Genomic DNA, 22645 nt, shown 5'->3' on the forward strand with positions numbered 1-22645 from the left:
GGTTATTCCATCAATGGATTTTTTCTTCCCTGATGGCACGGGAATATTCCAAGATGACAATGCCAGGATTCATCGGGCTCAAATTGTGAAAGAGTGGTTCAGGAGCATGAAACATCATTTTCACACATGGATTGTCCACCACAGAGTCCAGACCTTAACCCCATTGAGAATCTTTGATGATGGTAGAGTCTGACTGCTGCACAAAGCCTTCTCCAGCACATCCCAATGCAAGATCTTGGTGAAAAATTGATGCAACACTGGATGGAAAGAAATATTGTGACATTGCAGAAGCGAAATCGAAACAATGCCACAGCGAATGTGTGCCGTAATCAAAAGATAAAGGCGGTCCAAGTATTAGTGTGTGACCTTTTTTTTTGGTGATGACTTTTTTTTTTTTTGGCCAGGCAGTATAGATGAACTATTGTTTGTATTGCACCTTTGCAATAATGTGGACATTTGACTTGTTTTTTTGTAGTATTAGGCCTATACACATTTTAAAAACTAATAGTGTCTAGAAGCTGTAGTAGTAGTACACAGAAGAATGCCCCACCATAGTGTTACTAGAACAACTTGCACATGTATAGTAGCAACATGCAGTAGTTTGCAGTATTCTCCCTGAGTGCTTTACCTCCTCCACATTTCTGTTTGTACATAGCTTGAAGCTGGATATTGTTCCCAAATGTCAGCCCACAGTCAAAGGCGGTGCGACTGGGTGAATGGAGGAGCGGCAGCAAAGAGCAGTCCTGCAGTGGCATGAATATAACCAAGTGGCATTCAATCGCTGCCATCCCCTTTCACTGCTTACAATCCATCACGGTTTTATGGGCCTTAAAGAAACACAAAGCAACGCTACGTGCCTCTTGTCATCCTGACGCATTTGGGATTTTTATTAGCACACATTAGACCTGTTCGGACTCATTTTCTCCAAGTTTGGAGCTGTGTCCCCCGGATTAATTTCTGGGCGTTTTCAACCTTTAACACATCATATCACGCCTACAGTCTTTGGTGAGTAAGCAGAATGAAATGGTTCAACTTTAAACCACAAAATGATGCTTTTCGCGTCCTGGGGCGGTGAAGGTGTCGACTGGATTGGCTAAACTTGGAGTGATGTTGCTTCACTGCTGTCAAATGTTATTAGGTTATCAAAGGAAGGATATAGTTGATTTTTTTTTTCTCATGCTACTGTGCTTTTAGAACAGAACTAGTTGTAGTAATAGTACTAGCAGTACTAGTAGCAGTAGTGTCAGTGGCTATGTTTACATACACTCTAAAATCTACTGTTTGTATAGAATTTATACAATATTAAATGTCCAGAAATCACATAACAGACAGCAAAATCTGAGGGACCATGATCAGAAAGAAATAAGATTACTTTCATCAGATTTAGCTGTTTACATGTAATTTTAATAATGTTATCTAATACTAATCTGATATTGTGTGCATGTGACCAACTTGGTGTATTGTTCATTCAGTCCAATGTACTTTTATAGCCACAGTGGCCCTGGGCAGAATGTCACTATCGATTGCATAACCGTACATGAATGATATGGGGGGGGGGGCATATAGGCCTTACAATTGTACCCCCATCCTCACAGTAGTAGCAGCTGTAATAATTGAAGAAAGCACTACTACTACTCCTACTGCTACTCCAAAGTACACAGACCCCTGATACTGTGGTTCTAGTATGTAGCAGGGTCTGAGAGGGTAGCAGCGGTGCCGTCTGCAGGAGAGAGGGGGCTCCCGCTCAAAATAGCAGTCAATTGACAAGACAGCTGGCTCGACGACACCTCAGCCTTGGAATAGCCTCGCGCCATGAGACGGCCAATTCACTGTATACACACACATACCCCCCCACCCCCATGTCCCACCCTGCACCACTGGGGAACATGGGAGCTGCTGGAAGTATTCTTAACCCTCCTGCCCTGGAATGTCACCCTCCACTAAGATTAGGCGGCTGAAGGCCTTGGGACGCTTTGAGCCAGGACGATATTAGGTGTGTTTCCACTGTTTGTCCACACAGACCCCCACTTCCCACGCTGCTCAAAATACAAACAATATATTTGACCAGCAGGGCTCTTTTGGTGTCTAACTTGTTTTTACAGAAATTAGAGTGATAAGAAATTACAATGGAAATGTGTGTGTAGAGTGTTAAAATAGTACATGAATTGTTTATTTTTCGGATTTTTTTATTATTTTTTTTAATTGACATTTTTATGGTCAAGAGGCGTTGATAGTGCTTTGTTTTACGCAGGAACAAACTGTATCAGGAAAAAAACAACATAAAAGTCATTCCTTAGGGCTTTGAGCACAATAGCACATAGAGGAGCTGGAGGGCTGCACTAAAGTGAAGAAGAGTGGAAGGACTTACCCCTCTGTGTGTTCCTCAGGTGTAACTACGGCTGGCAGGGGCAGTTCTGTGATGAGTGCGTGCTTTACCCCGGATGTGTCCATGGCACCTGTAGCCAGCCCTGGCAGTGCAAATGTGAGAGGAACTGGGGAGGCCTGCTCTGTGACAAAGGTATGGACCAACAACATAACTGTTTAAACAATACCATATTTGATGTTGTACACTTGTGTAAATGTGTTTGTAAGCTGCAAAAACCTAGCTGAAACTGATCAGGGTGCTGTGTCGCCGACTGAGGACAGCGTGCTCCAGCCCGCCCTCATATTCCTCGCTCAGGTTGTTTGTCTTGATGTAATGAGTGTAGTAAGATGTTAGCTGCTTCCTGCACACTGGAGAGCCACAGATAGTTTTACTGCTGTGCTATCTGAGCAGAGGAGGGGACACCTGATCCCGCTGCGCTGCCTCGTCATGAGGGCTCTTCAGGGGATGAGACTGAAGATCCAGGCTGGAGACAGATCACTGCTCATTTATTTACCAGCATTAGGCTGACCTGGCCTTTAGAGTAAGAGCCAGGATCAGATGGGCCGTAGTGGAGGTTGTTTTCACAATGAAAAACCTGAGAAGTGTATTGGAAACATGGACACTGCAGTGGCCAAAATGGCAATTTCTATTAGTACAATATCCATCTGATTAAAAGAGATCCATGCTGTAAATAGTGTACGCTTCCTTCGCTCTGTAACAGAGTGCTTGTGAAAACACTTAGTGGTTCCCGTCAGAACTGACAGCTGGTGCTCTACTGAGCGCCTCAAGCTTCCTAGTAACTCCCAACGCAAGCAGCACACGGCCAATCAGCATTCTGAACGCAGAGTTAGGCTGTTGCACTGCAGCCTCCTCTATGTGGCTCTTATTTTAGGTGTATGGCACTAACACTGTTTCTTCACCGTTTGTAGATCTGAACTACTGCGGCCGCCACCAGCCCTGTGTGAATGGAGGCACTTGCATGAACACAGAGCCAGATGAGTACTACTGCGCCTGTCCTCAGGGCTACTCTGGAAAGACCTGCCAGATCGGTACGAGCCCCCTCACAGCTCATACTGTCTCTACTGCTTCACAGCTCAGACTGTGTCTGCTCCACCACAGCTCAAGTGTCTCTAAAGTCCAGTCTCTTGTGTTGTTTCAGTGGAGCATGCGTGCATCTCAGATCCCTGCGCTAACGGAGGCACATGCCACGAGGTGCTCACAGGCTTTGAGTGTCACTGTCCTCCAGGCTGGAGCGGCCCCACCTGTGCCAACAGTATGACCTTCTAGAGCTCACATTGTTATACACATGTGTAGCAGTGGATATTACTGTACATCACTGCTCACCTGTGACTTTTTCTGTCACTATTTTTATGGAAAATGATTATTTTAAAATGCTCTTTTTCTATTTGTCTGTTAGATCTAGACGAGTGTGCGTCAAGCCCGTGTGCACAGGGGGGGACGTGTATCGATCTGGAGGATGGCTTTGAGTGTGTGTGCCCCCCACAGTGGGAAGGAAAAACCTGCCAGATAGGTGAGCCTCCAAACCCATGTATTATTCATGCTCTGAATACCACAGCCCTGCACCACAGAGGGCTGCACCAGGCACAAGTCTAATAGCCAGAACCAAAGTCACCACACAACTTTTCTGCCTTTTGTGGAAGCACTTAGCAGTTAAATGGTGTTTATTACTCAGCACATAGTAGGTCTTGGCAAAATATTGATAATCTAGCAAGATTTCCAACATCCATTTTCTTTAAGGTTTGGCATTTCATTGCATACTACAGTAACGGTGAATGTGATAGGAAGGGCATCAGCCAAGAAAACTTTCCATATAATTTTGCAACAAATCTTTGTTGTGTTAGCAAAAAATTCTATTATACAACCTTGAAGTACATAAACTCCACTTGGTAGGTTATATTTTTAATGTATAAGCGCATAAGCGCTGTACAAGTGCGTTTTAACTCAAACTTTATTAGCACTAGCATGTACATGCACATCCGCATTCATGTAGTGCTGTCTTTCTGGTGAGTGGACGTGACCAGAGCGAGGCCAGGAAATGTCTGAGTGCTGCTGGTAAACAAAGTTGTGTGCTTCGTGAGGGGTGGAGTCGGAATCGGGAAGGGGATCTGCGGCGTTCAGTGTCCCCTTACCAGTGTCCAGTGTCAGCTTACACACTGCAGTTGGCCTCCTGTGTTACCTGCCCCAATGTATGTGACGGCTAGAGTTTCACTAGGGGACAGGTGTGTGTGGAGGACTACCCCCCTCTCAGCCCCTAACCACTGCTACAGTCCCATACATCTACAGATTAGAGGAGGGAGCTATATAGGGCTGCAGGATTCATAGCAAGTGAAATGAAATTTGAATGAATGCAATTAGCAAATTGCATAGACTGCAGTTTTTGAAGTACCATGATTTCTTTCTCAAACAAGAACGTATTGTCTTATGCTTCATAAAAACTGGCAACACTCTAGTTTAGAATGGCACAAACATGTTCTGAAATGTGATTCTTACATCAGTTCATATTTCAGATTGTCAATTTTTCTGCCAGTGGGAAGTTTAAACAGGATGTTTTTTTGTTCAGTGTCTGAAACTTGCCTACTCAAATGTAGAGTTAAGATGATCAAAAGGGCCAATAACAATACCATAATTGGCCATTTTATAATTAATTAATGTAAGCGGTTAATTACATATGGTTATGGTATATACATTGTTACCCTTATAAGTATGTAGTACAAGTGTGTATTGAATTCTTGTGGACCCTTTCAAAGTAGAACGAGAAAAAAAATATGCTACAGTCTTGAAATCTACATAATCTAGTGGCCTATCTCTATTTTGTATATTTTACCATCATCAGATATTTCCATGATGCTTGTGCGTACCACCCTTGCCTACTCGCTATTGTACACAGTGACACATAATATGCTAATGGTGTGGACCAACCCGGCTTCTGGTTACAAGCGAGTTTGTAAACTAAAGCCTCCTCACTCTGAAACAGAAACTGGAAAACAGTAAGGGCTGACTGATCTTCATTCGTGCGGAAAAAGAGACACACTTCCACTTTCAATCTTATTCAATTAAAGGGCCTATATTGCTCTATTTCTGATCTATGTCATAATGTTGTTTCCTCATCACGTACATGAAGTTATACAAAAATGTGAATGAATCAAAACGGAGCTAATATTTTTTTTCCCCTATATTGATCGATATCGATTTTCGATTCGATCTTCTTCCATCTTAGTGAAAAGAGCAGGGTGTTGGGATCACTACAGGTTTTATTTTGTGTTGATGGGACTAATAATTCCAGATAAATTCGTATTTAAAGTTTGGAATGAGTTTGTACAATATATTAAGACTAAAAGACGATGTCCATTTGCTAAATTAGGTCTTAAGTTTCACTCATAAACTGAGAAAATAGTTGTTTACTTTTCCGTAATATGAATTATAATAATGAGAAGCACCAGACAAGAGAAAAGAGTTCAAAGAAGGTGAGGAGCTGGATCAGAGAGAGGGAGGAGGAGAAGGAGGGAGGGGAGCACACACAGAGGCAGAGGGAAGGAGACACTGGACCTTTAGTCAAACTGTGCAGATTTAAAGTCAAACTTGTGAAACCTGAAGCCACGTGAGGAGACATAAAGAGACGAGCTGTGGCCCTGACTCAGAGCTTTCACCTAAACAGAGCATAACTCTTCAGCACCACACACTCTCCCTGCTACAGGATTGGCTGTAAGCCTGTCCATCAAAATGCGCTGGCCTTAACATTGAGATCAACCAAAGTTTAGATTGTGATCTATAGATGTCTCAATTTCTGGCACAGCCCTATTTAACAGCATTATAACATGGCTAGAAGCTCACAAGTCAGATTTGCGTAATATAGGACCTTTTAGATTTAAGATTTTTTTATTTTATTTTTTATTTTTTGCCCCTTTTGTTTTTAAAATTGAGCTTCTTCTGCTTCCTGCCTTCACAGATGTAAATGAGTGCAAAAGCAAGCCCTGTGTCAATGCTCTTTCTTGCAAAAATTTGATTGGTGGATATTACTGCGTCTGTTTTCGGGGCTGGTCTGGACAGAACTGTGATATGAGTCAGTACATTTTATTGGCACTGTCTTCTTAAAAGTCCCTGTCCCTCCTATCCTTCTTCCTGGTTCCTGCCTTTTAAAAACCTTAACTTTATCGACACACATTGTAAAACACTGCAGTAGGTGTAGTGGTTTAAAACATAACTCACTTTCACACAAGTGGTAACCCATCTTGCCTGGAAGCTGCTGCTGCTCTGCTGTCATGACCCAACCTGCATGCTTGATTATTAGTCACTTTCTTGGCTTCACTAAAAGTTATTTCTTTTCCAAACTTTTTAAAGAAATAATTGCACAAGCTTTGTTTTAAGTAATAACTCAAAATAATATTACATAAGTTGATAAATGAGTCTGATTTTTATATTTGTGTTTCAGATTTAAATGGATGCCACGGACAGTGTCAGAATGGAGCAACTTGCAAGGTATGTTCAAATTCTCATATTTCAAAGTTAAAAAATTCAGCCTTAAATTTTGAAAATGGCATTTGATTCCCACTACCTAAAAGGGTATACTCTAGTTGTGACATTGGGTAAGACGCTTCACTTCAATGGTTAAACAATTCCTTTATGTAAAGTAGTGTGAGTTTGTGAAAATACTTGAACTTGAAAGCTGATGGTTCAATCCCAGCTGTATTGACGTGCATTGCTGTTGCCCAATCACAATGATGTTATGCACATACCTTTCCTACTTAATCATTTATTGGTGGTGTTTGAAAATGAAACAGAACATGTTGCTAATCTGCACCCACTGTGTGTCAGTGTCCCAGGTCAGTCGTGGCTATAGAAAATATTTTATCAACTTTGGAATTGGCTAAGGAGTGAATGAATAATAGGGCTGCAACGACTGACTATTCATGACGAGTCAACTATAAAACTAATCATAATCATATTTTGATAATCATAATCGTTATCTGGACTATACAGATTCATATGAAAAGACCTTTTTAACACAAAGAGAGCTGCGTTATTAAATCAAAATTCTCTATTTAAAAGTATATAGTCCATATTTCAACCTTTATTTGGTATATTTAAAAGGTCTCAGTGACTGACTATTCGACTTCTGAAGATCGTTTTAGCTCTAGTTAATGACACCAAATTATTAAGAAACTTGAGTATCTTTAAAGTGGGACTAAACCCCTAAACCTTGTCCACAACTACATTTCAAATAGAACTGCTAAACTGGGCAGTACCTGGAAAGAGTGTGGGGGGAAGAAGGGGGGACATTGTGATTGTCTTACCGATATCCACACTTCAGACTCCACCTCTGCAGCCAGTTGTTTGTAACCAGAAACACCTGGCTGTAATCAGGGTAGTCTTGCATGATGTCAACAAGTACTTGAAATTGCCATGGCCACTTGAAGGCAGGTCACAGAAACTTTTTTTTTTTTTTCACACTGCACTACAATAGCCCAAAATATGCCGAGGGGCAGTAGGCAATGCTATAAGTGTTCCACTTTAAGAAACTAATGCTTATAATATTTTATTTTCCAGGAGGGTGCACGGGGGTACCAGTGCCTGTGCCCCCCTGGCTTCGTTGGCGTTCACTGTGAGATGCAGAGGAATCAGTGCGACAGCCAGCCGTGCCACAACAACGGCAAATGCCACACGGTGCTGGAGGGCTTCGTGTGCGAGTGCCCACCCGAGTTCTCCGGACAGCTGTGCGAGGTGAGGCTCAAGTGTCCCAGGTCGAAGCACTGGACACACAGGGATACTATATTTAAAGCTGCATAAGGTCTTTTTGCAGTAAGGAGATTTAGCTGCAGACATATAAAGCGCCTAAGGGGGAACAGTTGTGCCGAGGTTATGGAAGACGTACTGGGTTAGGCTTGTGTTCCCTGTAGTAAAAGAAACTTAAAGGTGTACTGTGTATCTTTTATTGTAGAGGGTTTACTAAATGCTTGTTGATATGGAGATATTATTGCATTCCTTAAATATTTTTCAGATTGTGGTATTTTATGGGCGATTTTTATTGTTCCAAAATACCTCAAGAACATGCATAGTTGACAGCGGCATCACCTCTTCACAAATTTGACCTGTAATTTGACCTGGTGGCATTATTTGATTGTCTCCATGGAGATTGCTAAATTTAATCCCATCTGCCCACCATGACATTTTGATATTTATTCCATCTATCTGTAGTATTTCATGCCGTGTTTCCTATTGGTTTGATTGTGTAATGCCGCTTCATTTGAGTCATTGCCATTTTGCTCTAACTAAATGTAGGTTAGCAATAAGGAAACTGACACTGGCGCGAATCTCCTGGGCACAGAATGGAGGACATTGCTGGTCAGGAGCCAATCCTGATTTAGCATCTCTACTATAAATATGAGCCCGTTTGAATGGGGCGACGCTGGAGCTGTGCCGGAGTACTACGGGCAGAAGCAAAACTACGCTCCTCAGTATCACCTTACTTTGTTACATACTCGCACGCCCGATTTATCGATTTGTCCTGCCTAATTTCTATACATCTATAAAGATTGAATGCATTTCACCAAACTTTAGTGGACAAAACTTTTCATACAGTTGCGTTGTATTTTGTTTTTGCACAGCTGCCTCTCAAAAATGGAAAGTAATGGGTACAATTCCATCCATTTCTATTAAGTCCAACAATATTTAAATATTTCTGTGCTCATTTTCAAGATTTCTTTTATTTTTAAAGTATTGTATAAAGTATTGTGTATTGAAACGTAAACCAAAAAAAAATCTCACTCAATAAAAGGTGCACTACGTAGCTTTTCTAGTAGAGAGTGCACCACCTGCTTGACTCCATGAAGATGTTATTGCTTTGCCTGGAATGTTCCACAGCATAGACTCACTCAGTTATCGTCTATTCACTTACATACATTTTAATTGCTACAAAAATGTGAGTGGGGTGCCTTCTCCACAGATCTCCCCAGTGTCACCTGCTTGTCTTCATGGAGATGTACAAGTTGCCGTAGTGTTGAACATTTTAGGTAAAGCAATAACTCCTCCATGGAGACAAACAGGTGGTGGATGCTGTACCAGAAAAGTTGGATAGTGCACCTTTATTGAGTGAGATTTTTTTAGTTTAGGTTTCAATAGTCTGAGAAATTTTGAAAATGAACACAGGAATATTGAAAATTTTATATTGATGGATAGCTTCTGTCCCAGCTTTTTCTGAACCAGGATTATACCATATATTCCAACAGTGGTTAAATGACTTGTTTGGTCTGGCTTCTTGTGTTGTTGTGGATGCTTCTCTAATGTGCTGTAGATGGACAGGAGACCCCCTGACCACACACATGCAGAGGCTAAAGAAACATGGCTCTACTCCTGGCTCTAAACTAAACACAGGGCCTACAGGCTGGGTCCCTTTTGCCCTTCTCCAAAGCCTTAAATGGCAAATGGGTGCAAGTTTGAGTTTATGCGCAGTCCTGTTTACACAAATGGAGGTTTTAACTCTGTTTTGTGGCATGAAGGAAAAGCAAAAGTTACCGACATGTCGACCTCTTGGTGATTTATTACAGTGATGAGTTTGCAAGAACTTCTACACCCAGAAAATATTTGGCATTTCGTGTAGTGTCATGTTCAAGGTAATGGATTCCGCCCCATCTAAAATTATTAGTGTAATTTAAAACGGTTGGGATGATTACTAAAAAATATGGAAAGGGACGGGGACAGGGACGGGGAAAGGGACGGGGACAGGGGACAGGGGGCCAAAAAAACTGTGACTAAACAAAGATTAAACCCAAAACTAAACCTGGACTATATCAGGACTAACCCAGGACTAGAACAGGTCCACATCAGGATTAAGATGGCATTATGTTGTTGAATTGAACTTGAGTGTGAACGCTCCCTATATCTCCCTTTTTTTGGTGACTTTCTTGTGGGTGTCTGTGGGTGAGACTTGTCTTGGAGTAATCTGGAGAGATTAGGAGGCAGGCAGATGTACCAGTGAATGTGTGGCTTCCCTTGATGAGCTTAGGGACGTTTGGGAGGCTTTACTTGGCTGTTCCACTTACCTTCGATTTATAGTGAACATCAGCAGAGCAGAGCAAGGCTAAGCAGCTCACCACTTTAGCTGTCTTTGCCCCACTGTACATTCACTTTCACTTTCTCAACTGGATTTTATGATTTCAAATGTCTAGTCACTTGGCATTACACAACTTTTGTTAATTAAATCAAACGATATGGTGTATAGTGATGCTTTTCAGGATCTGGATATTACACAGTGTAGCTTTAACATATTTTTTGCCATTATGTTTAAGTCTAATACTGTGCTGTAGTGCCATTTAAAGACACTGTAGGACAAGTACATTTTTAATGGTGAAGTTATTCCTCACTTTAACAACGCATTCCTAGCATCCCAGTCATTCACCGCGATGAGTTTATACGGTTTTCACAACAGTCCAAAACTAGAGTAAAGTTTTCCCGTCACAGTAATGCTAACAACATCTAGCATGCAAACAGTGCACTTCCTGGTTTAGAGAGGATAAAAACTTCATAAATTTAGATGCTCCCTTACAGCTCTTACATAAATCGTATATAGCTTCATTGAGGCAAAACAAATTTTACTTTATTACATGAAAACATTTGGTACAATCTTTTTTAAGTAAACATAGCCTCAAAAAGACTCACTGTTTCTACCTCGCAATTGTAAATATACCTTCAGTGTGTGCTCATTTAAATGAAGTTGTAGTATCTTGTGTCTGAGGTTATTTTTGTCTTTCACCTATCACTAATATTTATATCAACGCTAATCTCTTGACAGATTCCAACTTGGTCGCCTGCAGACTCTTGCGATTCAAACCCTTGTGAGAACGCAGCCACGTGCCACAGTATGGGGCAGGATTTCTACTGCGCTTGTCCCGAAGGCTACGAGGGCAAGACCTGTGCCACCCTAAAGGAGAACTGTCAGAGCACCCCATGTCAAGGTAACAATATGCTTTACTACTATTAATTGAGGAAAATGGCTTGGTTTTTGGATCTAATTTATTTAAAAGTTGTGGTATTAAGCCTACAACTCAACATTATTTTAGTAATCAAACTGTCAGCCATTATTTTTCACATTAGTCCAATTATTATTTCTAATGTGGCTTGGATTTTTTTTTCTTTTTTTCTTTTTTTAAAATTGAACCGATTAAGTAAAAGAAAAAAGCAAATCTGTCAACTGGACAAAAAGTTATAGGAGTGAGCAGTTTCGCAGCTCGTCAGATTAAGTTACCGGTTAAAGCTAAATTATGCCAAATGGCTACCTCTGAAGTAGGAAGCAGTATTTTAGTACAGGAATACTTGAAAGAAGGACCTCAGTGTTTTCTGATAACAACCTAGCAAAAGTAATGAGTCATTAACTTTATCAATATTGCTTTTAGTGATTGACAGCTGCACCGTTGCCGTGGCGTCCAACGACTCCTCTGCAGTGCGTCACATTTCCTCAAATGTGTGTGGACCTAGGGGGCGCTGTGTGAGCCATCCAACTGGTAACTTCACCTGCATCTGCGACCAGGGTTTCAGTGGCATCTACTGTCATGAGAGTATGTACTATATTCAGACTTGTAGACATTTATGTAGCAATACAATGTGGTGGTAATAGTTTATTTGGTGTGAACGCTCCAGTAATCCAAAGGTTCTTTGTGGGAACCCTGCAATTGTGTGGTGTTGTTGTGTCCTTGGGCCAGACATTTCTGGTTGCCTCAATTGTCTTGGAGAGGAATGGTTTACAATAAAAGTGCAATTGAGGAGGAATTAATAATAAGCTTGTACAGTGCCTGACAAAATTTGAGAATTTTAGAAGCAACTGTTTAAAAGGTACAGTATGTATCTTTCTGGAGGTTTCCATGGAAATGGAGAGTTAAAACTTTGGAATATTATCCATAGAGATTGATAAATTTTATACCATGTTTCCAGTTTTTCAGTGCAATAAACACAGTAAAAAAAACAAGCAAAAAGCAAAATGTCCAGATGACCACTGTTGAAACTCTCAACAATAAAGTTTTTGCCTAAAAAGTTACATACTGGGGCTTTAAGTGGCACATTTAGTTGTCATTGTATTATTATTATTATTTTTATCATTATTAGTAGCTCAGCTGACCAACATATGGTTTTATCAACCAGTGACTGCATGGGTCAAATTCTCAGTCTTGGTGGTATTTAAAACCATAGTTTTAAATATTTCTTCTAAATAAGTTCTTTTTTTCTCCTTTGCCTTTTCAGACATCAATGACTGCGTGAGTAACCCATGCCAAAACAGTGGCACATGCATCGATGGCATCAACTCCTTCCAGTGCGTGTGTCCGGACGGCTGGGAGGGACGCCTCTGTGACCTCAGTTAGTACATTATTTCATATTTATTCTCCCAAACAACACATTTCACATTGGTTTACCCCTCCCTTGCTTACTAATACTGACATAATTTCTTCTGTCCTTGCTGCAGACGTAAATGAGTGCAGACACAGCCCCTGTAAAAACGGTGGGCGCTGCGTGGACCTGGTGAATGATTTCTACTGCGAGTGTGCCGATAACTGGAAGGGCAAGACCTGTCATTCGCGTGAGTTATGCCATCTCTGTGTTAATGCCTTTGTTTACTGCTGTGGAAAAACATGTCAACGTCAAGTTTTATGACCATACAAATCTCTTACTTTGCTGCCGTTCAGCCCATTCCTCTAATATTCTAACACTTTAACTCCATTTGTACATCTTTGGACTTTCTTTTAGTGTTTTCAGTCTGGCAACTCTAACCTCTGCATAATTCTGTCTCTGGCCTGTGTATATTTAAGGTGCGGTATGTAGCTTTTTGGTTGAGGGTCAGCGTCTGCTTTGTCTCCTTGGAAATGCTATTGCTTTGCCTGGAATGTTGCATAGTATGGCATTGAGCTTATCCATCTCCATGGAGACAAGCAAGTGAAGTTACAGGTCAGATCTGTAGAGCGGTAACCCCTGTCTAAGTTTTTTTTTTTTTTTTTTAAGCAATTAATAACACCTGGAATTGTGTAAAAGCAAGATAGATGGTTTAATGCCAGACTGTGTAAAATTCTAAGAAAGGCATTAAGATTTCAATTTAGACCTCCAGAAAAGTTACATAGTGCACCTTTTAACGACACAAAACGCTACCAAGAATTCACAAATTACTTAATTAGTAATATCTATTAATCTTGAATCTCTTAGTTTAGCTAATTTTGTATTTTGATCCAAATAGGAGAGAGTCAGTGCGATGCTACCACTTGCAGTAATGGAGGCACGTGCTATGACCATGGGGACACCTTCCGCTGTGCGTGTCCTCCGGGATGGGGTGGAAACACTTGCAACACAGGTAAAGAGCTAGATGGGAATTGTAGTGGAGTGGTTACCTTCTGCATCTTCTGTCACTGCATAAACATACTATTACTAAAAACAAAGTAACGGTAAATCTGCAGCTACACTCCCTCCACTTTCTAACACAAAGCTGAAAAAAACATGCACTAAGGCTAATGCTTCAGTTAGGTATCACTAACCATGAAGTTAGTTGTACCCTCACTGTTTCTGTAAGGTTGCCTCAGATTTTTCAAACATTATCATGGAGAAATTAAAGTATAACATATCCATCGCTTTCCTTTAAAAATTGCTGCAACAACCAAAAGAGTGATGGCCAAAATTCCCCAAATTTTGATCACTTTTATCTAGGCATTTTTCTAAATCCAGCAGTTTATGTTCAGTGTATTCTGTGATATTATTTCTAACTTTGTGACTCACCATTTTTGCATTTGCAGCCAAGAACAACTCGTGCGCCTCCAGTCCTTGTTTGAACGGAGGGACCTGTGTGGGAGGAGGGGACGCCTTCACCTGTATCTGCAAAGAAGGCTGGGAAGGCCCCTCATGTGAACAAAGTATGGCTATTTCTGATCCTCTCTGCTAGAGCTAGTGTCTCCCTTTAACCGCACTGTTCTGTGCTCGCTACTGTATGAGCTTTTTGAGATGGGAGGTTTTAACGTTTGTTAGTTTTGAAGGGAAGTTAATTACATATATGTATGATATAGTTCTGTGTGAAAATAAAACATGTTCACTTTCAAAATTCAAAAAGATGTAATCTAAATCAGTATAATTAAGTCTGTATTGTCTGTGCATAGAAATCACTCCCAATGTGTATATTTGACTAAATCCTTAGTCAAGTTGCACAGCCAAAATAAGTTTTATAAAATGACTTAAAGCAATACCATGTCACTTTCTGGAGGTAGCACACCATCTGCATGATTCCAAGGAAATGGAAAGTTAAAACTTTGGAACATTCTGGAAAGATAGAACGTTTCCAAAAAAAAGAGGAGCAAGTCCACTCAGCTCAAAGTTGTTTTTTTGTGCAGATTTTTAGCAAAAAAGTTGCATACTGGGTCTTTAAATTTTCACTATATTTGACAGTTATCAAACAACAGGAAAATACAGTAAATTATGTCTAGATGTTTTTTACAATACTAGTATTGATATAATAAAAAAAGACTTGGCATTCTTGACTTATTATTATTGCTATTTCACAAGTTAACAGTAGCCTGTCTCTCCACAGATATCAACGACTGCAATCCTCACCCATGGTATGTATCTTTTCCTTCTTTGAAATCTCCACACATCCTTTTCTCCTTCCTCCAAGCATCTTCCACATCAGAGGGGAGCTCACGTGATGGGTGGGGGTGCTTGTGTGGGAGGGAAGGTGTCTTTTTTGGGGTGGGGTATAGGCGGAGGAGGGCCAGCTAAGAGCGCTGTGGAAGTTGTCTTAAATCAAAGCTCAAAGAGGCATCTCGGGGCCAGGGATATTGAAAAGAATAGAGAGAGGTGGGACGTTTTTTTTTTGGTGGTTGAATGCAGGTTCGAGGCGGGGGGGGTCGCTCCTATTGTACTTCCCTTGCGACGTGGGGAGGGGGTCGAGGGGGGTAATGCTTTGAGGAGGACCAGGATAGAGGAGGGGAGGGGGGCTGGACACGCCTATTAGCATCTGAAAAGTGCTAGCTTGTATTGATGAGTTGAATGGTGCTTCGGCAGTCACCCCCACCGCGACTAAGACACAAAAACATGAGATTTGTAGCAGCTGGAAAGACTGTGGCTCTCGAGATAGTTATTTTTAATGTTTTTTCTCAATTTTGTTTTAGTTACAATGGCGGTATATGTGTGGATGGAGTCAACTGGTTCCGATGTGAGTGCGCGCCCGGGTTCGCTGGACCAGACTGTCGAATAAGTGAGTATTGAGAGTCAAAACATCTGTATAGTCCACAGTGCAAAGTAATAAAGAGCAGTTCACAAACAAAACACAGTTCTGCTCTCATATTTTATCGACGATTTGCAACTATAATGAATGATCGTTCTGTGCAAGTGCAAGACTGGTGCCACTTTATAATAATACTTTAACAGTAATAAGTTTGTTGATTATGAATTAAGACTGATTCAGGGAGAGTAACTACTTACGTAAGGGCTTTGTGTATTAAGTAGTTACTGTGCATGATATATTCTTAATAAACTGTTCATTATGAGTTAAGTCTTTGTTTATACTTTAATTAGCATTAATAAAGCATGGTTATTATAAAGTGTTATCTAAAACTTTATATCGCTGTAGTTAATTCACAATAGCACAAGATTTTATTGAAAATCTAGTAATGGAAATATAACAACTTTAGGTACATTTTAATAAATAAAAAAAATCTTAACTCTAACTGTATTCAAACTGTGTAATCCCTCATTCGTCCAGGAGTGGTTCAAAGTAGACAGTAGTAGTTTGTACGTCTCTACTTTATAAAATGTGATTGCAAAAAAAAAAAAAAAAGCATACATAGAATAAACACTACAAAGTAACAAGACAATGTCATTACACAACATTGTTCATTTTTATTATGCGAGCAAAACAAAGTGAATTTCTATAAACCATTCTTAATTCATGTGCCAAAATAAAATCCAAGTAAGACCTAGATGTAGCATCAAAGTCTAGCTGATAAAATACAAAAGAAAAAGACATATGAAACGAATTGAAATGCCAGCTTATGTCAACAAGGGGGAAAAGAGCTTTGGTTCACAATGGCAATGCTTTGGGTCACAATATACAGAAAATTACTTAAATGCTTTGACCAACGCAGACAATACCAGCAGTGGCACACTATGATTAAGAGCATGTTTGAGTGACGGGAGGATGGGAGGATGGGGGTGAGTACCAAAGCTAGATGGACACCCTGACACCTAAATTCGGGCTCGGGAGGTCAAAGGTCAACCCTCCTCCATACTCGCACAGTCACACAAGCGCACATGCAAGACAAATTACCCAGTGACCCTGAAATTCTGCTTGTCCTAACCCCTTTGTCCCGGGCCGGATAGCGCCGCTCACCGTTTCTGTCTCAAAATTTGAGGGTTCTCGTGGTGATTGTGTTGATGTGAAATGGGGGACAATAGCCAGCTCAAGGTGATTTTGGGAGCAAAGTGAAGCATTGAAAGCGGCTTAAATCAGCATTGGGCTTAGCTGTAGTGTATGATTGCTTGAATTATTTATAGGTGAAAAGACACGATCATGACTAGGGAGGGTTTGTGATTGTATTTTGGGGTTAACATAAAGGTCGTGTGAGAGGAATTATTTTGTTAAGGCTTTGTCGACTTGTGGTTTGGGACCTTTTTTCCAATTCTTGCCATTATCATCAATTCATATCAAATTATCTGTGGATTTAAAACAGTTACTAATGTTAGACAGCTTGTTGGCTTGTTTCACATAATACAAGGAACATAGATTAGACAGATTACTGGCAAGGTTGTCAAAAGTAACGAAAAATCAATACTAAAACAAGTATTGATACTGGAAAAAAATCTCATAACTGGATAAAATGTGATCTTTCCTGAACAGTTTAATCTCGAGTTTTATCAGAACTAGTGTAAGACCACATAGTATAATAGACAAATACTAAAATTACAATATTGTCTGACAAAAGAGCTTTTAAAATTCTCATTTGGATTTCAAAATCAGTACTGTCTATTCTTTTGTATCAAAGTCACAATATTAAAATTTCAACTGTGGCTTTTGATAATAAAATAAGAACCTACTGCTGTACTATTGGTGTATTTTCAAGCTATTTACTACAAAATGTCAAATTACTGCTTTCAATTCCATTGTGAACATATCATATACCATAAATTGTGCATTTTTCAAGGCGTACCATGGTATCCCCCTAAGGCAGTCTTGTTTAAAATCCACGCGTCAATCTCTGACCTTGTATTTTGGAGCCTTTGCTTGTGTACTGTCATCTACTTGTTGTATACTGACCTTTATAAATAAAATTGTTTTCATCTGTATTTTTCCAGACATCAACGAATGCCAGTCCTCTCCGTGCGCCTATGGTGCCACCTGCGTGGACGAAATCAACGGCTACCGCTGCATTTGTCCCCTCGGAAGAAGAGGCTCGCGATGTCAAGAATGTAACTATCTCCTTTACCACTTCCCATTTCAACTCAGATTTTCCTGCTAAAATACTGACTTTTTTCCATACAATTTCCTGTCAGTCATTGGCATAGGGAAGACCTGCCACTATGCCGGGCTGCAGTTCCCTCACGGCAGCCGCTGGGAGGAAGAATGCAACAGCTGCCACTGCTTCAACGGAAAAGTGGCCTGTACAAAGGTAACATGGCACCTCCGCAACACACAATCAGGCCTTTATTGTGGGGCTAAGAGTAGAATAGAAAAAGACCTCCAGCTACTGTTCCCATGGAGTTCAAACAGACGCTAAAAGCAGCTGAGTTGTGAAAATGAATCTGGACAGTTGCTTGGATCATTTGTTACCGGGGCATGACATAGGATATGGTCGTCTTTTACCTTCAGCGATTTAGGCTTTCAATAAGTCTACTCTGTTAATGTCCAAACACTTCATGTAATGAAGATAAGATGTTCTTCTGAAAGTGAAAGGACGCGTAAGATGTGGGTTGAAGGAAAATTTACTGCGGATCTATGTAGACGAATCTTGCATCACCTTGCATGTTTACGTTTTTTAGAATCAAAACAAAACCAAAAAATCACAAAGGTTGCACTTATTTCAGTTATGCAATGATATCTTTAAGAAAATACTTATCTTATCTTCCACATTTTTTGCCATATTGCCCAGCCCGGTCTTAGCTACAACATAAAATCATGATTTGCCCAAAAACCCTTCTAAAATGCATGTATTGTATTGGAAATTGGCCATTAAAAGTATCTAAATACTCTATTTTGGGGCTTTATGGGTGGTCTCCAAAGTCTGTACTCCTAGATGGCAGGCTAGAGAGATTTTACCTGTTTATTGCATGGTATTCTCATGTACTGCTCAAAATCCCCTCAAATGTTGGATTTGGTCATTTGCAATACAAGTGACTTAAACTAGCAGTATTACAACAAACAGTTGCATAGTGGCTATAGTGATTTTACCTGCTCCCCATCTCCATTAAACCCAGACTTATTTCCCTGTGTGGTGCCAGGTGGTGTGTGGTCGTCGGCCGTGCCAGCTCCACCCCTCAGAGCAGGAGCAGAGACAGCTGTGTCCTGCTGGCAGAGAGTGTGTGGAACACAGATACCTGGGCTGCCTATCTCCCCCCTGTCACCAGTGGGGGGTGTGTTCCGTGGCAGGACCCTCGCCCTCACAGCCGCCCACCAAGTGCCAGCCCAACTCCGGGCACCTGGATAACAGCTGTGGGCGGATCACTCTAGTGTTCAGCCAGGACAAAGTGCCCAGGGTAAGTCCTCTCATACGTGCCCACACCCTGGTAACATTTCCTGGCAGTGTTTTTGCTAATGGTGTTGTGTGTGTTTATTTAGGGAACCACAGTAGAGAATATCTGCTTTGAGCTGAGGTACCTGCCCGACATCCGTAGCCTGGCCACGGACCACTCCCTTCTCCTTCTCTGTGACATTTCACATTCAAACCAGGATGCCGTAGAAGTGGCCATTGTAAGTTAATCTGGGTTTGATCTGCTTTTGTATGGGAACGGTTCCACTGTAGCTGGGTGTATGTCTGTGAGACATTGCAGTCAGAACAAAGTGAGCCTAACCTTCTGTGTGCTCTGTTACAGTCTTTCCACCCGGAGGACCTCCCAGACCACAGCCTGGTGCAGCAGGTGGCCAGCACCATAGTGAGTGCCCTGTCCAAACGCCACAACAGCACCATACTGCTGGCTGTCACCGAGGTCAAAGTGGAGACGCGGGTCATGCCCCCCTCTGTGGGTGAGTGCTAACAGACAGAGATGTAGGCTCATGTTACATAAGGTGTGTTTTCTAAGTGAGTGTGTCTGGTCCTTCAGATTACCTGGTGCCCGTCCTGTGTGCCGTCTTCTGCCTGCTCTGCCTGTTCTGTATCATCGTGTGTGTGTGGTGGACCCGTAAGAGGAGAAAAGAGCGTGAGAGGAACGCCCGGCCCCCTACTGACGATAACGTGAACAACCAGTGGGAGCCCCTGCGTGTGGTGGTGGGACAGGCCCAGCAGCTCAAAGAGAGCAACAGAGAAGCGGAGCAGGAGCGGAGAAAGCTCATGGGTCCGGCGTCATGTCGGACGTGTGAGGAGGGGGAGGAGGGGGATGAGGAGACTGAGACAGAGGGAGAGCTGGAGGAGGAGAGCTGTGGAGCTGAGGCAGGCTCCAAGTACTCTAAGACTGCAGTGCAGTCCAGTGGGGCGCTCATCTGCACCCTGCACAGCTCCAGTCCACCCCTCAAATCACCCCACCGGACCCCCGGCTACAGCCCCAAAGACAACCGCTGGAAAAATGTCAGCGCCGTGTTCAACGGGAAAAAGGACCTGACAGATCATTGTGTATAAGCAATTGAAGCAAAGACTCGCAGGCCAGCGAGAAGCTGCCAGGCAGCTACTATCTTATTTTGGACTATTTGGAGGAGAAAAGGCTTTGTGTTAACAAGCCCTTCTTTGTTTGGTTTCATGTTTTTGTCACTGTCACCTGATCAGGAGGCTCGAGCACAGTGAACATGCTTTTTTATTTCTCTTCTTTTATTTTTCTTTCAAATGTACAGAAGGAGCTTAGTTTTGTTTTCAGGAGGCAAGATCTCTGCAATTTATGTTTGGAGTTGTACCATTTGGAGAAGAGGTGAACATGCTATCTGTATAAAGACATTTGTGTTTAAGATGATTTAGTTGAGTTGTCACAGGCTCCTGTTGAGTGTATGGGGCAGATACTAAGGGACAGCGAGGGAGGGGCATGTTGTGACCCCTCCCTCCCTTCGTCTCTGATCTACCACCTGTGGCCGTCCCATGCCAGCCTTACCAAAACCATGGCCTGGAGGGAGAGGGGACCAACCCCAGTGCCTACTACGTGGCCTTCCATAGTTTGTCCAGTCTCTGTTGTGGTTGGTGAAAATGAAAGTGAAAGCTCAGTTCGAGGAGTTTGCAGTATTGAGTTGGTAGCAAGTGCCTTTCCACTGAGCCCCCGAGGCTCTGAGTCGCGCTGCCCTGTTTGACCTCCGCGTTCTCACATCTCAAAGGGATGTACATTTAGAAAGTTCAATTTCACAGCAACGCCATTCAAGGTATTTGATCAACACACAACTTTGTACATATATGTAAATACTAAAGGAGTCGCTGTGTATATTTGAAATAAGTAACTTAAAGACAAGTCACACATTTTTATTATTATTATTATTATTGATATATGATTAATATTATTTTTATTTTTTTTTACAATGCCATTCCTTTTATTTATGCCAGTTGAAATAGGCAGGTTTTATAACACGTCATATCCAGAGTCCCAAAGTTAAACCTTACTGTAAGGTACCAGCTGAGGGCTTCTTGAGGGCTTTACAAATGCTCTGTCATTGGGGATAAAAAAAACATACTAACCAATACAACAATGCATTATGTTGAATATTATATTAGTTTTAGATGTAAAAAATATGGGTTTAAGTGCTCAAAGTAGCCACGTTATTTTCTTAAATTATTTTGAGTTGTTTCAGTTGAGCTGATTTTTATGCCTGGTGATTTTGGATTTTGTTAGATCCATTTAAGCCTTTTGCTATTGGTTAAAACATGGATATTGGCCTTATTTGGCGATTCCTTTTCCAAATGAAATAAACATAGTTCTGATTGGATAACGACCCTGTGACATCATAGGGACATGACCAAACCTGATGAGATTTCCCCTTTGTGATACTTTGTAAAGCCTTCAGAAGCACTCTGCATATGGTGCCTCACTGTAAAGAGTCCTGCATTTTGTGTATCATCTTTTTATGTTGTTGGTTTGTTTTCTCTCTAAGAACGTAACTCTTTGTGAAGTGTATTGTGGCGTGTTTTATTCGCCTAAAGTAAAGTGCTCCCTGTTTCACTTTGCTTCTGGAGATCCCAGTTCTGTGGAGGAGGAGAGCCCAGTCCACTGGCTCTGTGGGTCAAAATGTCTTTGTTTTCATGTTTGCATAAGAGCACATTTTAAGTTACCAACTCAGTTAAAATTTTCATCACAAAAGTTTCAGCCCATTTCATATCATGTCATTGTCTCAAACGCCATCATCTTTTCTGTAAATGGGACACAACAAAATAAAGACTTAAGATGCAGCACTGCTGGTGTTAAAGCTGGATTATGCATATTGTATACTTTTATTCTACAAAGGACTTGAGTTCTTTTTGTACAAAGCAAAAAACAGTTTTCATTCTTTGGACGATGTTTCATTGTTCTTAATCATCCCAGTTATTTATTAAAGCAGTTTTGACACACCTTCAATGAGCTCGTATTTGGTTTGAGTTAAGATTTCATTTTCATAGGGAACTTGTTGTAGTGCCTGCCATCAGTTAAGTTCAAATACACTATGGTGGAAGCCTTATCCTCGATTCAGTGTTTAAAAGTAATAGTGAAACTTTATAATAGCATCTTTGCATGGTTTATTGGAAACATTTTTAACATTATTAACAAGGTTCAAAGGTATAGTATGTATTAACTTTCTGGAGGTGGGACATCACCAGTATGATTCCATGGAAATGGAAAGTTAAAACCATATTTAGGATTATTCTCCATGGAGATGGATAGGTTTATGCCATACTTTGGAATATTATGGCCAAAGGAACAACATTTCTGTGGAGACAAGTAGGAGGAGCCTTCCTCTAGGCCAAAGAAGCGTTGCCTGCTTATCTGAATGGAGAGGTTATTGCTTTGGAATGTCCGCAGTATGACATTTAACTTATCTTTCTTGCATTTATTCAACAGGTGTTTTTGACTAAAAGTGAGTGCCTTGGTAAACATAACTGAAAGTCATTTACACATACCTGCTATTAATAGATACAACTTTGGTTAGTTTTG

At 41.2% G+C, this 22645-nt stretch overlaps 1 protein-coding gene across 2 annotated transcripts in view; it reads left to right on the forward strand.

Annotated features, from left to right (window-relative positions):
- Nucleotides 1-21327, forward strand: part of jag2b (jagged canonical Notch ligand 2b) — a 51703-nt gene extending 30376 nt beyond the window's left edge. Inside the window, exons 6-26 of one of the 2 annotated variants that reach the window (XM_033990503.2) lie at nt 2388-2518; nt 3295-3414; nt 3525-3638; nt 3783-3896; nt 6333-6446; nt 6816-6862; nt 7931-8104; nt 11172-11334; nt 11773-11934; nt 12614-12727; nt 12834-12947; nt 13596-13709; nt 14146-14262; nt 14931-14958; nt 15511-15596; nt 17693-17806; nt 17891-18006; nt 18836-19090; nt 19173-19304; nt 19427-19577; nt 19655-21327. In XM_033990503.2, the coding sequence (XP_033846394.1) occupies nt 2388-2518; nt 3295-3414; nt 3525-3638; nt 3783-3896; nt 6333-6446; nt 6816-6862; nt 7931-8104; nt 11172-11334; nt 11773-11934; nt 12614-12727; nt 12834-12947; nt 13596-13709; nt 14146-14262; nt 14931-14958; nt 15511-15596; nt 17693-17806; nt 17891-18006; nt 18836-19090; nt 19173-19304; nt 19427-19577; nt 19655-20166 (2992 nt within the window). In that variant the 3' untranslated portion in view covers nt 20167-21327. The remainder of the gene's footprint in view (nt 1-2387; nt 2519-3294; nt 3415-3524; nt 3639-3782; nt 3897-6332; nt 6447-6815; nt 6863-7930; nt 8105-11171; nt 11335-11772; nt 11935-12613; nt 12728-12833; nt 12948-13595; nt 13710-14145; nt 14263-14930; nt 14959-15510; nt 15597-17692; nt 17807-17890; nt 18007-18835; nt 19091-19172; nt 19305-19426; nt 19578-19654) is intronic. The other variant, XM_033990504.2, reaches the window with a different exon arrangement.
- The last annotated feature ends 1318 nt before the right edge of the window (nt 21328-22645 follow it).

This window comes from Periophthalmus magnuspinnatus, chromosome 24, assembly GCF_009829125.3.
Source record: "Periophthalmus magnuspinnatus isolate fPerMag1 chromosome 24, fPerMag1.2.pri, whole genome shotgun sequence".
Taxonomy (NCBI): Eukaryota; Metazoa; Chordata; class Actinopteri; order Gobiiformes; family Gobiidae; genus Periophthalmus; species Periophthalmus magnuspinnatus.